Genomic DNA, 15,141 nt, shown 5'->3' with positions numbered 1-15,141 from the left:
ACCTTATTGAGATATGACTGACATGCTATAAAATTCATTTTTTGAAAGTGTACAATACAGTTGTTCTTAATATATTGCCAAATTGTGCAACCATCACCACTATATGATTACATAACAGTTTTATTACTACCCAAAGAAACCTCAGACTATGAGCAGTCAATCCCTATTCACCTTCTTCCTCCAGTCCCTGGCAAACACTAATCTACTTTCTTCCCCTGTGGATTCTGGATATTTAATATAAATGGGATTATGCAATATGTGACATTCAGTGTGTTGCTGCTTTCAGTTTGCCTAATGTTTGCAAGTTTCATCCCTGTTGCAACACGTATCTGTATTTTATCCCTTTATGGTTGAATAATATTTCATTATATGGATGTACCACATTCTACTTATCCATTCATTTGCTGACAGGTATTGGTTTGTTTCTACTTTTTGACTATTATGAATAGTGTTGCTATGAACATTTGTGTACAAGTTTGTGTGCAGACATATTCTTTCAGTTCTCTTGTATATATATACTTAGCAGTAGAAGTGCTGGGCTATATGGCAACTATATGTTTAACTTTTTGAGGAATTGCCAAACGGTTTTCCAGCAATGTATGAGGGTTCCAGCTTTTCCACATCCTTGAAAACACTTGTTGTTGACTATCTTTTTTATGGTAGCCATTCTAGTGGATGTGAAAGGTTACTGGTTTTCCTTTGTCCTTTTTCATAGTCTAGGTTTTTGGAACTCCTAAAAGATATTATTGAAGCTATTCAATCTATTCTTGTCACTTAAATATGTTTTCAATTAAAAATGTTTGTTTTGTTGTGGGTGATTTCCTCATTATTAACTTTCTATTAGCTAATGCAGTTCTGAACTGTGTCTAGTCTAGAATTTATCTTGCTTTACTAGTTTTTTCCAAATAACTATATACCTCATTTATTGCTAACACATTCTAATTTCAAAGTTTCTTGATTTCCTTTTTATGGAGGGCCTTCCTTCCTTTATTCTGTTGAAAATCTTGTAATACTTGCTTTAAACTGTCTTTTCAGATGGTCTTAATATATGCATTTCATCACGAGTGACCTTGTTGCATTTGCTGGCTTTTCTTGAAGTTATTTTCCTTATGTATTTTAGAATTTTATAGTGCCACTTGTATAAAATGGGAGTATTTCTCTTTTCCCTCTTCCCCATTCTTACTTGTTTATCAGTTTTGGTTCAGAAATTGAATTTATATTGGAGGTTTGGGGACACTTCCCCATAATGGAGTTAATCATATTGCAAATCTAGTGGCTAAACTGACAGGTGGTTTTGCCCAGATACTGGTTCTTTAACTGTATCTACTTACTCCTATCACCCCAAGAAACCAGAGTCCTGGTCAGCATTCTTGACTTTTTTTCAGACTTTTTCAATAGATGGGCAAGACCTGCCCCTATATGATACCCTTGGCAATGGACCTGGCTCTCATATTTTCTCTTTGGTCCCAGTTATCATGAAAAAGTAAAGTAGAGGGCCACCTCCACTAGTCTCTAGGCTCAGAGCCCAGGAACCCACCATTTCAGCTCCTGCTTAGCATGGTGTATTTCTATCTGTAGCCTAAGCTACATGGAAGTTCATCTTTTTCTTTTTCTTTTTTTAAATTAACATATAATGTATTATTTGTTTCAGGGGTACCAGTCTGTGATTCATCAGTCTTATATAATACCCAGTGCTCATTACAACATATACCCTTCCCAATGTCCATCACCCAGTTAGGTTCATCCTTTTCTGAGCATAGTCATGTTTTTTTAAATTAAAACAATTTACATATCTTTGCTATGAGTTTAGATGGGAGCATGGACTCATAATGCTGTTTTATTGAATGCCTATGGCAAGTAAAACAGAGATGGTTTCTACTTTCCCACTTGTTGAGACAGAAATCAATCACACAAATTAACAAATAGTTATAAAATGCAACATGTGCTGTGAGGGGAAAAATAAACCAAACAATCAAAAAAAAAAAAAAAAGAGTGTTTTGTGAGAGCTATAATGAAAGACCATGACTAGCCTGGGAACACTAAGCAGGGAGGAGTGAAGAAGTGGACCCTTGGAAGTCATCAGTAATAGGATCAATCAGCAACCGGCTTTCTAGTGCAATTGATTTATAATGGTTGATTGATCTTAAGCGAAATGTTTTGTTTTAGTGGCTTTAAATTCTGATAAAATTCTATAAAAGTTCTTTTTTTTCCCCTAGAATATCTTCTAAGACCCTGTGTAGCAAGGATCTAGTCATATAAAATTTAGTTTTGATTTCATCTGAAGTCTTTCAGGTACAGAAGATGCTCAACGGGGCCCATTGTCCTAAGCTGCCTCAAGGTGGTTGTCAGCCTTCAATTTAGAGACTCTTGATCGTATCAAGCCATTTCTGCCTGGCCTTCCTTCTATGGCTCAGTATTCTTCTGTTCAAAGACCTATGTATTTTCTTTGCTACGGCAGCCATTCCTAGGCTGTGCTACAGTTTTGGAAAGCTGATTGGATCAATAACTGAATGTATGGATTAGTAGCTGACTGCTTGTTTTGTGGGATTATTTGGGCACAAAGGAGTTGCCAGGTGAAGTATTCCAACTCTCAAAAGTTTCTGCGTTTTTTTGTGTTTTATCTTGCAAGGAATGATTTCACATTAAAGCTACCATCAGGAGACAGACTTGTTTCTTCCTTGGAGTAATGGTCCCATTCAAAACACAACTAGGTGATTTCTAGGGTTTTGAGAAAGTGTAATTCCAAAGCTTTTCCAAGAGGCTTGTAATTTGAGGCATTACATTTACAGCTTAAGATACACATGATGGAAAACTAGAACTTCTTAATTACATAATTCAATATATACAGAAAAAGGATTATTTAATATAATCTGTCAAAAAATTACCTAGAAATCAATTCAGAAAAAGACAACCAAACAGATAAATGGACATATATATATATATATATTATAAATGGGAATATAAATTGGTATGGTATTTTTGGAAACTATGTGTCAATAACCATAAAATATTAAATATGCATCTCCTTTGACCCAGCAATTCCACTTTTAAGAGGTCATTCTATGGAATAGTTGGAATGTATAGTACTGGCAAGAAAGGAAGTCTCATAAGCAGTCTGCATAAGAATGATATGAGGAATTCTTAATCTCAGGAAACAAACTGAGGGTTGCTGGAGTGGGGGATGGGGTGGGAGGGATGGGGTGACTGGGTGAGAGACACTGGGGAGGGTATGTGCTCTGGTAAGCGCTGTGAATTTTGCAAGACTGTTGAATCTCAGATCTGTACCTCTGAAACAAATAATGCAATATATGTTAAGAAAAAAAAGAAGATAGCAGGAGGGAAAGAATGAAGGGGGGGAAATCGGAGGGGGAGACGAACCATGAGAGACGATGGACTCTGAAAAACAAACTGAGGGTTCTAGAGGGGAGGGGGGTGGGAGGATGGGTTAGCCTGGTGATGGGTATTCAAGAGGGCACGTTCTGCATGGAGCACTGGGTGTTATGCACAAACAATGAATCATGGAACACTACATCTAAAACGAATGATGTAACGTAGGGTGATTAACATAACAAAAAACTTAAAAAAAAAACAAAAACAAAAAAAAGAATGAGCCTTGACCCTGCACTTCCTTATCAAGAGATAAAGAACCCATACAGTCTTTTGGAAGCTTATCACCTTGTGTGGGAATATCTCTCCTGTTTCATGCTCTGTGAGTGCTCTTTCATCTTTGCTTAAAGTGTGGTGTGCGTGATATGACACCTGGCCAACCTCACTGCAATATCTGTCCTCTGCAAGGAGGGGACGGGGTTCCTTCCAATGCCACATGAGAGGGGTGCAGGTAGATGAATTGCCCTTTGTTGGCCATGGGTAGAGACCTGCTGGTCACTGGGGGACTGATGCCTAGTATTGAAGCTGATCTTGCCCTGTGTCTTCTCTATGTGAGTGAAACATGGGTCCATCCAATGCTTGAGTGTACTATGTTTTCCTTGGTGACTCTGATACCAAGATACAATGGGCAGAAGTGTTTAGAGTCTTCCCCTGGAATTGTGTGGTACTTTGCTTGACAACTACTACTGCTATTGCTACACACACACACACACACACACACCCTTTTTATACAGGATAGCGCATGTAATGTAGTACATATATATTTATGAGGATGTTTACTGCAGCACTGTTGGTAATATGAAAAAATTGCCAGTGGAGTTGTTTTTAAAAAGCAAAGCACACATGTTACACAATAACCATGAATCAGTTGAAGAGTATCAGGCAGACTTACATGTTGATGTAGAAATATTGCCAAGATATAGTAGGTGGGGAAAAAACGTGGCAGAATAATATGTACAGAATCATTTTATTCATGTTGACAATGAAAATAAAACTGTGTATGTCTCTGCAGGCGTGTGTGTGTGTGTGTGTGTATTCATTAATGAAAAAATATATATGTTTAGGATAAACCCCGAACTTTTAATAGTTACTTCTGTGGAAGGTAGGGGAGATGGAAGAGGAAGCTCACTGTAACACTGTATAGTTCTGTCTTTGTTTGGATTTTCTTTGGAAGAACAAGTAGAGCACTTAAAACTAGCTGAAATTACCTTCTCTGTTTGTTGGTTAGTGTTTCACTCTGTCCAGTAGGAGGTAAGTTTGAGAAAGCAGAGAATAGGCTGGACTTTTGTTTTCTGCCGTCCTTGGACCTAAAATAGTGCAGTATATGCTCCATAAATATTTACTCAGTGAATAACTTTAGCAATAACAAGGGAAGAGTTGGCTCACAGTGTAAGCTCTGCCCACTCCCAATTCACCTAAAGCCCCTGCCCTACTGGCCAATTCTTTAACCAGTATGTTTCCTTTCTGGCAATTCAGGGAGATGTGCTCTTGTGATAATGTGGACTTCCCTGTAGGTATGTTATACTTGATTAAAAAAAAGACCTAAGAGGAAAAGCACAAGCATGTGACATGGATGGGTACGCTTACGTTATTGCCAGGTCCCTCTGCTGCGTGATTGTTGTACTCCCTTCTCTGCAGAGACAGGCATTCCTGGTCACTAATATAATTGTATGCTATGTTTTTTTGCTTTCCACTCTCTAAGCAATGAGTAAACTTTACAAGTGCAGGTTTTTGGTACAGAGAGTGATTAACAAAATCTCTTCATTGTATTTTTATCATAAAACATGAAAGTTTATATAGCTGCCCCCCCACCCCCGATAAACCAGGATGCTCTGAAGGGTGCCAGATGATGACAGATATGGATGACAGATATAACTGACGTAATTGGTACATTCTTCTCTCAGGAGAATGGGGAGTGAGGAAAGTTGTTCTATTTGGCAGAGAAACACATCAGTTTATCTTGCCACTCACCTGCTCTCAAACATGAATTGTTTTCTTTCACATCTAGACTAAAACCCAGAACCCTGAAGGCCTCATAAATCTTGTTCCTCCAGTTATGCACGTGTTCCCCTTTGCCGGCATTGCACTCACTGTTCTCTCAGTCTGAAATGCTTTTCCACCAATTTTCATGTAGCCGGCTCTATTATTTGTTGAACGAATGAAATGATTCACGTGGGGTGCTTAGGTATACTTCCAGAAAAAAGCCCCTAAATATTCCCAGTCGTCATAGTTTCAAAGCATTCAAAGCCGTATGCTCCTCCTTCATCTTCTAAAAAGAAACCTCTGTAGCTCAAGGCTCAGATTCTTCATGCCTTTGATTTTGGATAACTTTCTCGTTCCACAGGTTTTCCACGTTTGTAGTAGAAGATTGAGAAAATGAAGATGAGTATTAAGGGGCGCTGCATTCCTTCCTGCTCCATGAGACGCAAACCTCAGAAGAGAAAACACTCCTGTTGGGTTTTCTCAGGCTCTCACCAGACCAAAGCTCACAGATAGTTCTTCATCCCCGAGAGGCCTGGCTGACAGAGCACCTGGTCCCTGAGTGGCCCGGGGTGACAGAGCACCTTATTCCTGAGAGGCCCAGGATGAGGCGGGGGGGCGGGGGTAGGGAAGAGCCCAATATCTCTGTGTAAGAACTGGGAGTTATCACAACCAGCTAATGAGGAAAGAGCTTCAGATCACACAACTAGCTGGGATTTCCACCCAGGCAGCCTGGTCGGAGTTTTACACACAGAGTTCGCGGAGCTATCAACTCTCAGAAGAAACCCAGACCAGGACCAGGCTTGAGGCGGACTGGGTGCTGCCCGAGTGCGGGGCTGGAGGTGAAGGGGGCCCCAGGTGCTCGGGAAGGTGAAGATGGGGCAGCAGCGCCCTCTGCAGGGAGTGTGCACCTCCACGCTAAGGGCTCGCTGAGCTTTCTCCGGGCCCTCAACTCCGCAGCCGCTTGGAGCTCCTGGCACTACCAGCCCGGCTAACCCTAAGTCTTCGTCCTAGGCTAGTTCTAACCCTAGTCCCTCCCGTGTTTCCGGACCCCCGAACACCTGTGCTGAGTGCACACTGAAGTCCACAGTCACAGTTATCTGAGTTCTCAGTTAACCGTCCACAGTTCTCTGAGTTTAAAAAGGGCATCCCCGATGATTCAGGCAAAGGCTCCTGGGAATCCAATTAGGACATTTCTTTCTTTTTTTTTTTTTTAAAGATTTTTATTTATTTGACAGCGAGAGAGAGAGAGAGAGAGAGAGCCGGCTCTATTAGTGAACGAGAGAACACAAGCAGGGAGAGAAGCAGGCAGGGGGAGAGGGAGAAGCAGACTCCCCGCTGAGCAGGGAGCCCGATGTGAGGCTCCATCCCAGGACCCTGAGATCATGACCTGAGCCGAAGGCAGATGCTTAACCGGCTGAGCCACCCAGGCGTCCCTGATTAGAACATTCTTGAAAATCAAAGCCTTTAAAGGTTAAAGGCGCAAAACTCTAATGATGGATTTCAGGCTGCAGGCCGACAACGAGAGAGATATTTGGGGACCCAGGAAGACCCGTAGAGCACCCCTCGGGTCACATTTCCTGGACAACTGTGATACTTACTGTGAGGCTCGACTGCATTTGACCTTCCACGCGGAGCAGGTAGCCTCATGGGCAGCCAGAGAGAAGGCACCCTCGAGGCTGACCATCTTTTCCTCTTTCTTTCTTCTTTTCCTGTTTCCCTGTCCCTCTTCTCTGTTCTCTCCCTTCCTAAACATTTGTGGCGCATCCTCTACATTCTTCATTTTCCATCAGGTGTGAAGAGGGGGAGGAAATACAAGAGTGAGTGACACTGTCCTGCCCCAGGAACTGAAGGACCCTTAGCAGAGGTGACAGGTGGCAAAAGAAGTGACAGGTCTGTTAACCACTCTGAGGTTTTTAGTCTGGTCTACACAGCTACCCCAAATTAGAAAAAAAGGGGCTCCTCCATAAAGAACTGTGCTTGATTTGAAAAATATTGTATTCATTTGATTGTGAAAATTGTGATTTTCTCAAACCCTATTGTATGAGATATGTGTGTGTGTGTGTGTGTGTGTGTAATACATGTTGTATTATTATAATAACTATGTTACTATCTTATCATGGAGGGACAAGGGCATTTTACTCTTGCCATCTCTAGGACACAGGCTGGATTCCTGTTTCCAAGGTTTGGGTATCCTTTGCCCTAGGGGAGAGAATTAAGTGACTTTTTTTCTCATAAGACTAGCCCCATGTCTCTCCAATCTGACCTGCAGATGGGTTTTGTTTGGTCCACACTGTTTTAAATGGAATCAATGACCCAAATTAAAAACTTGGGCTATTACCACGAAGACCTGGGTTTCGGATTTCCTTGGCGAAGTCTGGCAATATCATGCTGGCATTTCTCAGGGAAACGATTGGCTAAGACTGACTGGAGATCTAATACCTCCAAAGTGCTACAGCCTTACCATCCCTATTGCTCACGTCAAAAATAAAGGACAAGGCAACAACATCATTGTAGCATGAAAACGACACAGCTGCAATAGACCAATACTGAGCACTGAATGCTCAGCATCCCTATTGCTGTTTATCACCTTTTTCCTGATCTGCTTCCAACAGTTACATTACTTCCATTTCTAGTTCAAAAGGAGAGGGCTCTCAGCTGGAAGAAAAAGTTAGTTTGCCAGGGATCAGTAAGATAGGTGGTGGTATGGCTCTGAATGGCGTTGACCATTACCTCTTGCACTGATCAGGAGGAGAAGAGTTTTCTAATAGTGCATGGCCATGTTTGATGTCCCAGGGACCCCAGCAGGGCTGGACTCAGAGGGACAGACTGCCCAGGACAGTGGAGCTGCCTCATCAGAGTGGAGCACACAGGCTTGCACACTGGTGGACTGCAGGACAGAATTTTGGGGGAAGCACACCAAAAGAGAGAATGGGGAAGGGTCCTGGATAAATGACCTAGTAGATGGGAGTTTAGCTGCAGGTGGTTTCAATTAGAAAAAAGGAGGACATGTTACTTTTTTTGTTATTGTTCCTGAATATTTCCCCAAATGGTTTAATTAATATGAAGTGGCCATAAACTTCTTTGTGTGATAATTTGCCTTCTAAAACATCCATAATACCATTTCCAGTGATCTGGTCACCAAATTCCTCATTCATTCCTTTATTCACTCATATGTCCATTTGTCAGATACTGGAGAACTCACACTGGTTGTGGTGTAAGGGTATACACTAGTGAACAATATACAGTCCCAAGTTCTTCCAATTCTTGGTAGTGGCCTGAGTGAGAGATTGGGAGCGGGAGTGTAAGGACATTGCTCGGGAACAAGATGAAATTTCGGCTCTTCATTCTATTTCTATCCTTCAAATGCTGGGCAACCTTGACTCAGCAATTTAGCCTCTCTGGGCTTCATCTGCATTTGTGAAATGGGGCTAAATTATCTTTCATTTCTTATTAACTTCTAAAATACTTTGCTGAAGAAAACAGACATACACCTCTGGATGTAAGTGCAGATTTCCTTCTATAGGAGGGCATAGCTAGTTTCTCTATTAGGCTTTGGTTTTTCTTGCTGTGTCTGATTTCCAGAAATGAGAGTGGAAATGCACTGTACTTTGCTCAACGTGTTAACTCATCTAGGATTTTATACACAAGGAATTACATGAGAAATGGTTTTGCAGCCTCGGCTGTTGGAAGAGAAGGAGGCCAGTGATGATCCTGCCCAAAGCAGATGGCTTCAGTGTTTTTAACCTTAGGATTTACCGTGGGAACCGGAAGGCGAGTGAGGGCCTCAGAGAAGAAGAAAGTTACACGAATGTCATGCAGCTGGGGTAATGGGTTTATTGTATCTATTTACAAGTAAGCATTTATTGATGTTTTGTCAAAAATAAAGGACAAGGGAACAACATCATTGTAGCATGAAAACGACACAGCTGCAATAGACCAATACTGAGCATAAACATGGTCAAGAGAACATAGAACCTGAAGTGAGCACTGTCAGGTTGTATAGTTAGTTATCCAGACAATAAAGGCAGCTCTACAATGCAAGCAATGCGCGATAATAGGGGGCAGAGGAAGGCTTGCTGGGGCCTGGGGGTCACTGGCTGCCAAGGGGGTTAAAATCTCATAAATCCTCCATATCTTTTCTCCATCTCAGGAACTTCTTTGGAGTAGCTTTCGCCTTCTTCGTCGGAGGGCAGAGAGTCGGCAAAGCGCTTGAGGAAGCCCCCGTACCTTTTCTGGTAGTCCATCCACCACTCGGGGCGACCGACTCTTCTCATGAAGCCCCCATACCTCTTCTGCAGCTCTTTGGCTTCTTCTTCCAGCTGGGGGCTTCTCTTTAAAGCTCTCATGAAGCCCCCGTATCTCTTGCTCACCTCTTCATCCTCACCATCCTCTGGGTGGGGTGCACTTTCTCGGTTCTCCCCAGTTCCCAGCAGCTCTTTGAGCAGGTCTGAGGAGTTGGCCAGGACGTCCTCCTCCTCTGCGTCCTTCTTCATGAAGCCCCCATATCTCTTGGTGAGGATTTCCCCTCCATTGGCCTCTTCTTCCGGCTCCTGAGGATAAAGCTCATCCATTTTCTTCATGAAGCCTCCATACCTTTTCATGAAGCCCCCATACTTTTTGGCCAGCACGTGGCTCTCCTCGGGCTTGCTGCTCTCTCTGAGGGCAGTGGCACCATCTTGGGGAAGCTCCAGCTGAGACAGCTGCAGGAGCTCCTTGCAGGTTTCCCAGGTTTTGAGAGAGGGAAGCTTCCCTTCACATTCGAGTGTGCAAGCCTAGGAAAAGAATTCCATTTAGTGATACCAAGAGGCTTTTCTGATTTCATTAGGTAAACACGTTTTTGTGAACCACAGCATGTGTGCTTTGATATGGAAACTCTCATACAATAAAGTAATTGCCATTTTCTTACTACAACTTTTCAATATACCGAACAGGCAAATCAAAGGGAAATGGAATCTTTGTGGGTAATTAATTGAATCACATTAGAATTTTTCTTTAGAATTTTAACAGATTGTATCTGCCATGCCATTTCAATATTGTAAAAGACCTTTTCCACCCAATTTTAACCTAGATTGGCTGCCGGCACTATCTAATTTCACTGGATAATTTTCCACCGTTGATCGCATTTTGTTTGAGCTTTTTCTAACCAAGAGGGAGAAACTTCTCTTTACCTAATTAGGGACATCATCCCGATTCCTTTTATCTTCTTGTCTTACAAGTAAAATCAATATTAATAATATAAGGTTTGGTTACTTTCTTGTGTTACTATTCTATCTGGAATGGCATCTAGTATTCCTGCAAATATTACTTTCATTCTTTAAAGAAAAACAATTTCAAAACAAATTGGAAAAGAAAGACATTCTAAAACTCAATTTAAGTCCTATGAAGTATTTGGATTATGACATATTGATTTGCTGAATGTAGAGATGCTTTGCTCCCCCTGCTTGATTGAAAACAGATTTAAACAAATTAAAACAGATTTAATCACCTTGAACCAAATGTTTGTAATGATGAGCTCTGATATGAAATTATCATATACAAATGTTCACACATTATTCATGTTTCTTAACATTTAGTTACTGGTGTACAAAAAAGTTTTTATTTTCCCCCAATGGAAATCATATTACCTGACAAAATGGGAATGAGAAATGATCTGTATATAATTCCTTCTTTTTATTATATAATAATTAAATCCTAATCATTGTAAGATTTAGGCTATATGTTCTAATAATTTTGTTAAGATTCTCTTCTATTTGACAGATCACTTGGGTATGAAAAAAGAGAACTAATATTGCATGAGCATTTATAAAGTCTATATAATATTTCTGGGCACTTCAGGCTTTCGATAGCTGCTTGAAGTATACTTATAGAACGCAGGTTACAGACCCTTGATTTAGAAACCGGGTCCTTTCTTTGTATTTAAAAATATATTGGTATAGGGGCTCCTGGTGGCTCATTCGTTAAGCGGCTGCCTTCGGCTCAGGTCATGATCCCAGGGTCCTGGGATCAAGCCCCACATCAGGCTCCCTGCTCAGCGGGAAGCCTGCTTCTCCCTCTCCCACTCCCCCTGCTTGTGTTACCAATCTCGCTGTGTCTCTCCCTGTCAGGTGAATAAATAAAATCTTTAAAAAAATATATATTGGCATATTAATTTATATAAAATACACACATATTATTTTCACATTTCTTGCATTGTGAGCATTTCACCAGCTCTTAATAATTTAAGCTTTGTGTCCAAGAAAATTAAATATATGCATATATAAAAATCTAAAGATGATCCAGTTAAAGTGATCCCGTGTTATTCTTGATACCTAAGAAATAAAAACATCATTAAAAACGTAAGATGTTCAGGTGTCCATAACATTTCCATTTTAAAATGAAATGTAAATGATCTCATTGCCAAAAATTACCATTGAATATTTTGTATACTATTACCAAAAGGCTTTTTAATGTTGGGATTCCTTCAAAAAGAAATAATGACAAATAAGCAGAATAAAACACTCATACTAAAGAAGTCACATTAACTTATAAGCCTCTTTATAGGTCTATGCATTTTTTTGGTAGTATTTATCACACTCTGTGTTCTATGGTCAAGATCATATCAGACAGTAAATTCAATTTGGACATCAATCATGGCGTGGCTGCTTAGCTTTGCATCCACCAGAGAACCAAGCACGAGTGTCTTTCAGGTGGTAGAGCCTCAATATTTGTTATGTTGATTCTACGTAGTTTTAGTTAGGCAGCCTCATTTCTCCTGTCTTCTGCATCTGAGCTGAAATTCTAGAACTGCTATAATACCAACAACATAGTCGTTAACAAAGCCTTTTGTCACAGAGAAAATAACAACCCTACATGTAAACCCCAATAAAAAAAACCAATCGGTTAAACAAATCAGAAAGACAAAAGACAGATGAAGGGGAGTGTTACCCCTATTTAAGATGCCACATTTCATCATGGTTTAAATACAAAGCCCTACTCTGTGTCTTCTCTTTAAGGCCATGTTGGTACCTGCACAAATGGAATGAAGTAGATCAGGTAACTCAAGCGAAACAAGCAAACATTTAACCTGAAATGTATGCCTTGGGTTTTGTGGAAATCTTTTCCTTAATTTTCATCCCTGTTTTACGCATCTACATCACAAAATTTCTTCAAAGGCTCAAATGAGGAACTTAACTCCTTGGATTAATACATTATTCTCTACTGAGCCTTTTAAGTCATCACACAATTTCCACAAATTGAGAAGACAGTGCAAAGGAATCACCGGAGGAGCGAGTTAAACTGAAGCTTCCTGGGGTCCCAAATTCAGAGATTCCGATTCAGTAGAGCACCAGGGGCGATTTAAGAGCACAGGGACTCTGACCAGAATGAGTATTCTTTTTGTTTTCAGCTTCTCCCCTCCACCCCCAGCTCCAGTCATGTAGTTTATCTTTGCATTGTTGTCACCTCTTTGACCCTGGCCACCTCTCCTGTGCCTATTTCATAGCCAAATTAAACTGTTGTCTTAGTAACTATTACAAAAGTACACCCAAGATAAGACAGAAGTTGAATTCCAGAGTCACTTGCCTGTAAGACGTGCTGATCTCTTTCTCTCTGGTCTACTGTGCACCCCCCCTTCCTCTCCCTTCCTCCCGGTCCCAACCCTTTCCTCTCTCCTATCCACAGGTGAGGGGAAGGGCTTGAGGGATCTGAGGATGAAAGGACTGGAGAAATGAAATCCAAAGAAAGACAACGAAATGTCACTAATAAAAAATGACATTATTTGCAGGAAGGATGGGAGGATGGATTGTGTGCAAGGGGCCCTTAGTGGGATATGTTAGGAACTGAGGTGACTGAGCATCTTCCTTGGGACAGGTGGGGCGACAACCTAGTGCTCTCCAAGACGCAAAAGAGAGCACATCTCGGGGCTTCTGCATTCCCAGGGTTAAAACGAACTTGGTTTGTGTGGCAACACTGCCGCCCTCCCCCGTCCCAAATGGTCGCGGGTCCCGAAGCTGAGAGCTAGAGCGGGACTTTTGTCAGCGTTCGGGCAACAGTCGGACACCTGCGTCACCAGAGATCGGCGCCGCGCGGCGGGACCGATGGCGTCCAGGCGATGCGCCCTGCGGCCTCAGGCCAGGCTGTGTGCGCACTGACTCCGCCACCAGCCCACCCACCGCGGCTACACTCACCAGGGGGTTGATGTCGGTCGGGCGCGCCAGGCGGTAGCTGCACGTCGCGCAGTCCTGGCTGCATTCCGCCCTCACGGTCGCCAGGAGCCCCGGGCCGAGCGCCAGCAGCCAAGTGCAGAGTCTCAGGAACCGCGCCATGGGCTGCAGGGAGAAAGGGACGCGAACTCCGAGCGTGCAGGGCGCAAAGCGGGTCCCTCCGAGGGAACCCTCGCCGGGACAGTCCCAGCTGCGGATTGTCGAGCAAGAGGTCGCAAGGATGCGCCTTCCTGGGCCCCCGCCCGCCCGGCCGACGCCGCTCCTGGAAGCCCAGGGGCAGATCGCCTCGCGGTTCCCAGGTTAACACTGCCACCCCGAACCCGGCGATGCCCAGGCGCTCGGCTGTCTTTCCGGACTTCCACTGCCTCAGGAGGATTCTGGAGAGAATACCCGAATGCGAACACCAAATGCGAGAGAACGGGAGCCTTGGGGGGTGGGGGGCTTTCACCCGGCTCACAAACAGGGACCAGAAGAAAGTTGGGGCACCCCATGCAATGAATGAAACGCCGGGGGAAAAAAAAAAACCGAGCAGGCAGACGGGCCCAAACGCACGCAGCAAAAGCGCAATTTGGACAAGTTCACTCACGTTGACGGCGATCGGATGGCGCAGGTTGGTCGGAGACATCGGGTCCCAAGCACTGCTCTGGAAGGGAGAGAAGAAGGCAGGTGTGAGCCCGGCGGGCGTCGGGGCGAAGCGTCCGGGTGCGCGGGTAGACGCGGGCCTCACCGTCGCGGTCCTCTGCGTCTGCGGGGCTCAGAGCGCCTGCCTCGCCTGGCCTCGCTGTCCCGGGGCTGGTGGCGGCTGGAGCCACTTTATAATTAACCCCCAAGCCAAGGAGGCGAGCGCGCCCCAATCGCCGGCGGGCTGCAGCTGACGCAGGCCCTACGCCAGCCCCGCGCCGACGTCCTCGTGGGAGGGGTCCGTCCGGGCCCCTGCAAGCGTCCCGGGGGTGGGGGGCGCGGGGTGGCTCAGCTCGCGGCTGGGTGACACACCGAGGCAGTTAGGACATGTGGGGAGAGAGTGGGATGACATCAAATACTCCCCGAGTGAGGTCAGTGAAATTGCACTCCGTGGGGGTGCGGGCTCCAGGGACAAAGCCAAGGTGGAGGCGTTAAGAGGGGCAGGTGGACGGTCTTAGATTTTTGGAATGTGCTGGAGACCCTTTGGGCTAGTGAACCTGCCCTTTCTCCGCCTCCTCCTGGGGCGGTGGGTGGTCGCGGTGGGTGCCAAGCAAGGCCGTCCCGAATGTCATTTATCCACCCGTCTGTCCCCCTCATTGGACTCCCAGTTCCCTGCTGCAGCGTCTAACAGCGCCGGGCGCATGTAGGCGCTCAGTTAACGGTCAAAGGAGAGAATGAAACTTACGGGGAATCTTAAAATCTCGGGACTGAGCTTTCCCCTTGCACGTTAGTGAGACCCCTTGCCAAACGTGGACGGGAACAGCGTTCCTCTGGGGACAGCAAGCCGTTCAGCCGCCGCGGGAGGGGACTCGTCTTTACCCAGCTTTCAAGGCAGGCTTCCAAGTCGGGGACACACTGCCTCAAGCGCGCTGCCTAGGGTGTCCTGGGA

At 44.0% G+C, this 15,141-nt stretch overlaps 1 protein-coding gene across 1 annotated transcript; it reads right to left on the bottom strand.

The window, feature by feature from the left end:
* Window positions 1-9,179: 9,179 nt before the first annotated feature.
* PENK (proenkephalin) lies at window positions 9,180-14,454 on the bottom strand. The gene is made up of 4 exons (XM_036106076.2): window positions 14,299-14,454; window positions 14,158-14,214; window positions 13,536-13,676; window positions 9,180-10,142 (listed from the first exon to the last, which is right to left on the bottom strand). Exons 2-4 carry the CDS (start codon window positions 14,194-14,196, stop codon window positions 9,480-9,482), a joined length of 843 nt encoding a protein of 280 aa, XP_035961969.1. The 5' UTR covers window positions 14,197-14,214; window positions 14,299-14,454; the 3' UTR covers window positions 9,180-9,479.
* Window positions 14,455-15,141: the final 687 nt, after the last annotated feature.

This window comes from Halichoerus grypus, chromosome 5 (assembly GCF_964656455.1).
Source record: "Halichoerus grypus chromosome 5, mHalGry1.hap1.1, whole genome shotgun sequence".
Taxonomy (NCBI): domain Eukaryota; kingdom Metazoa; phylum Chordata; class Mammalia; order Carnivora; family Phocidae; genus Halichoerus; species Halichoerus grypus.
Note: the sequence above shows the minus strand (reverse complement) of the source record. Positions and strands in the feature narration are given on the sequence as shown.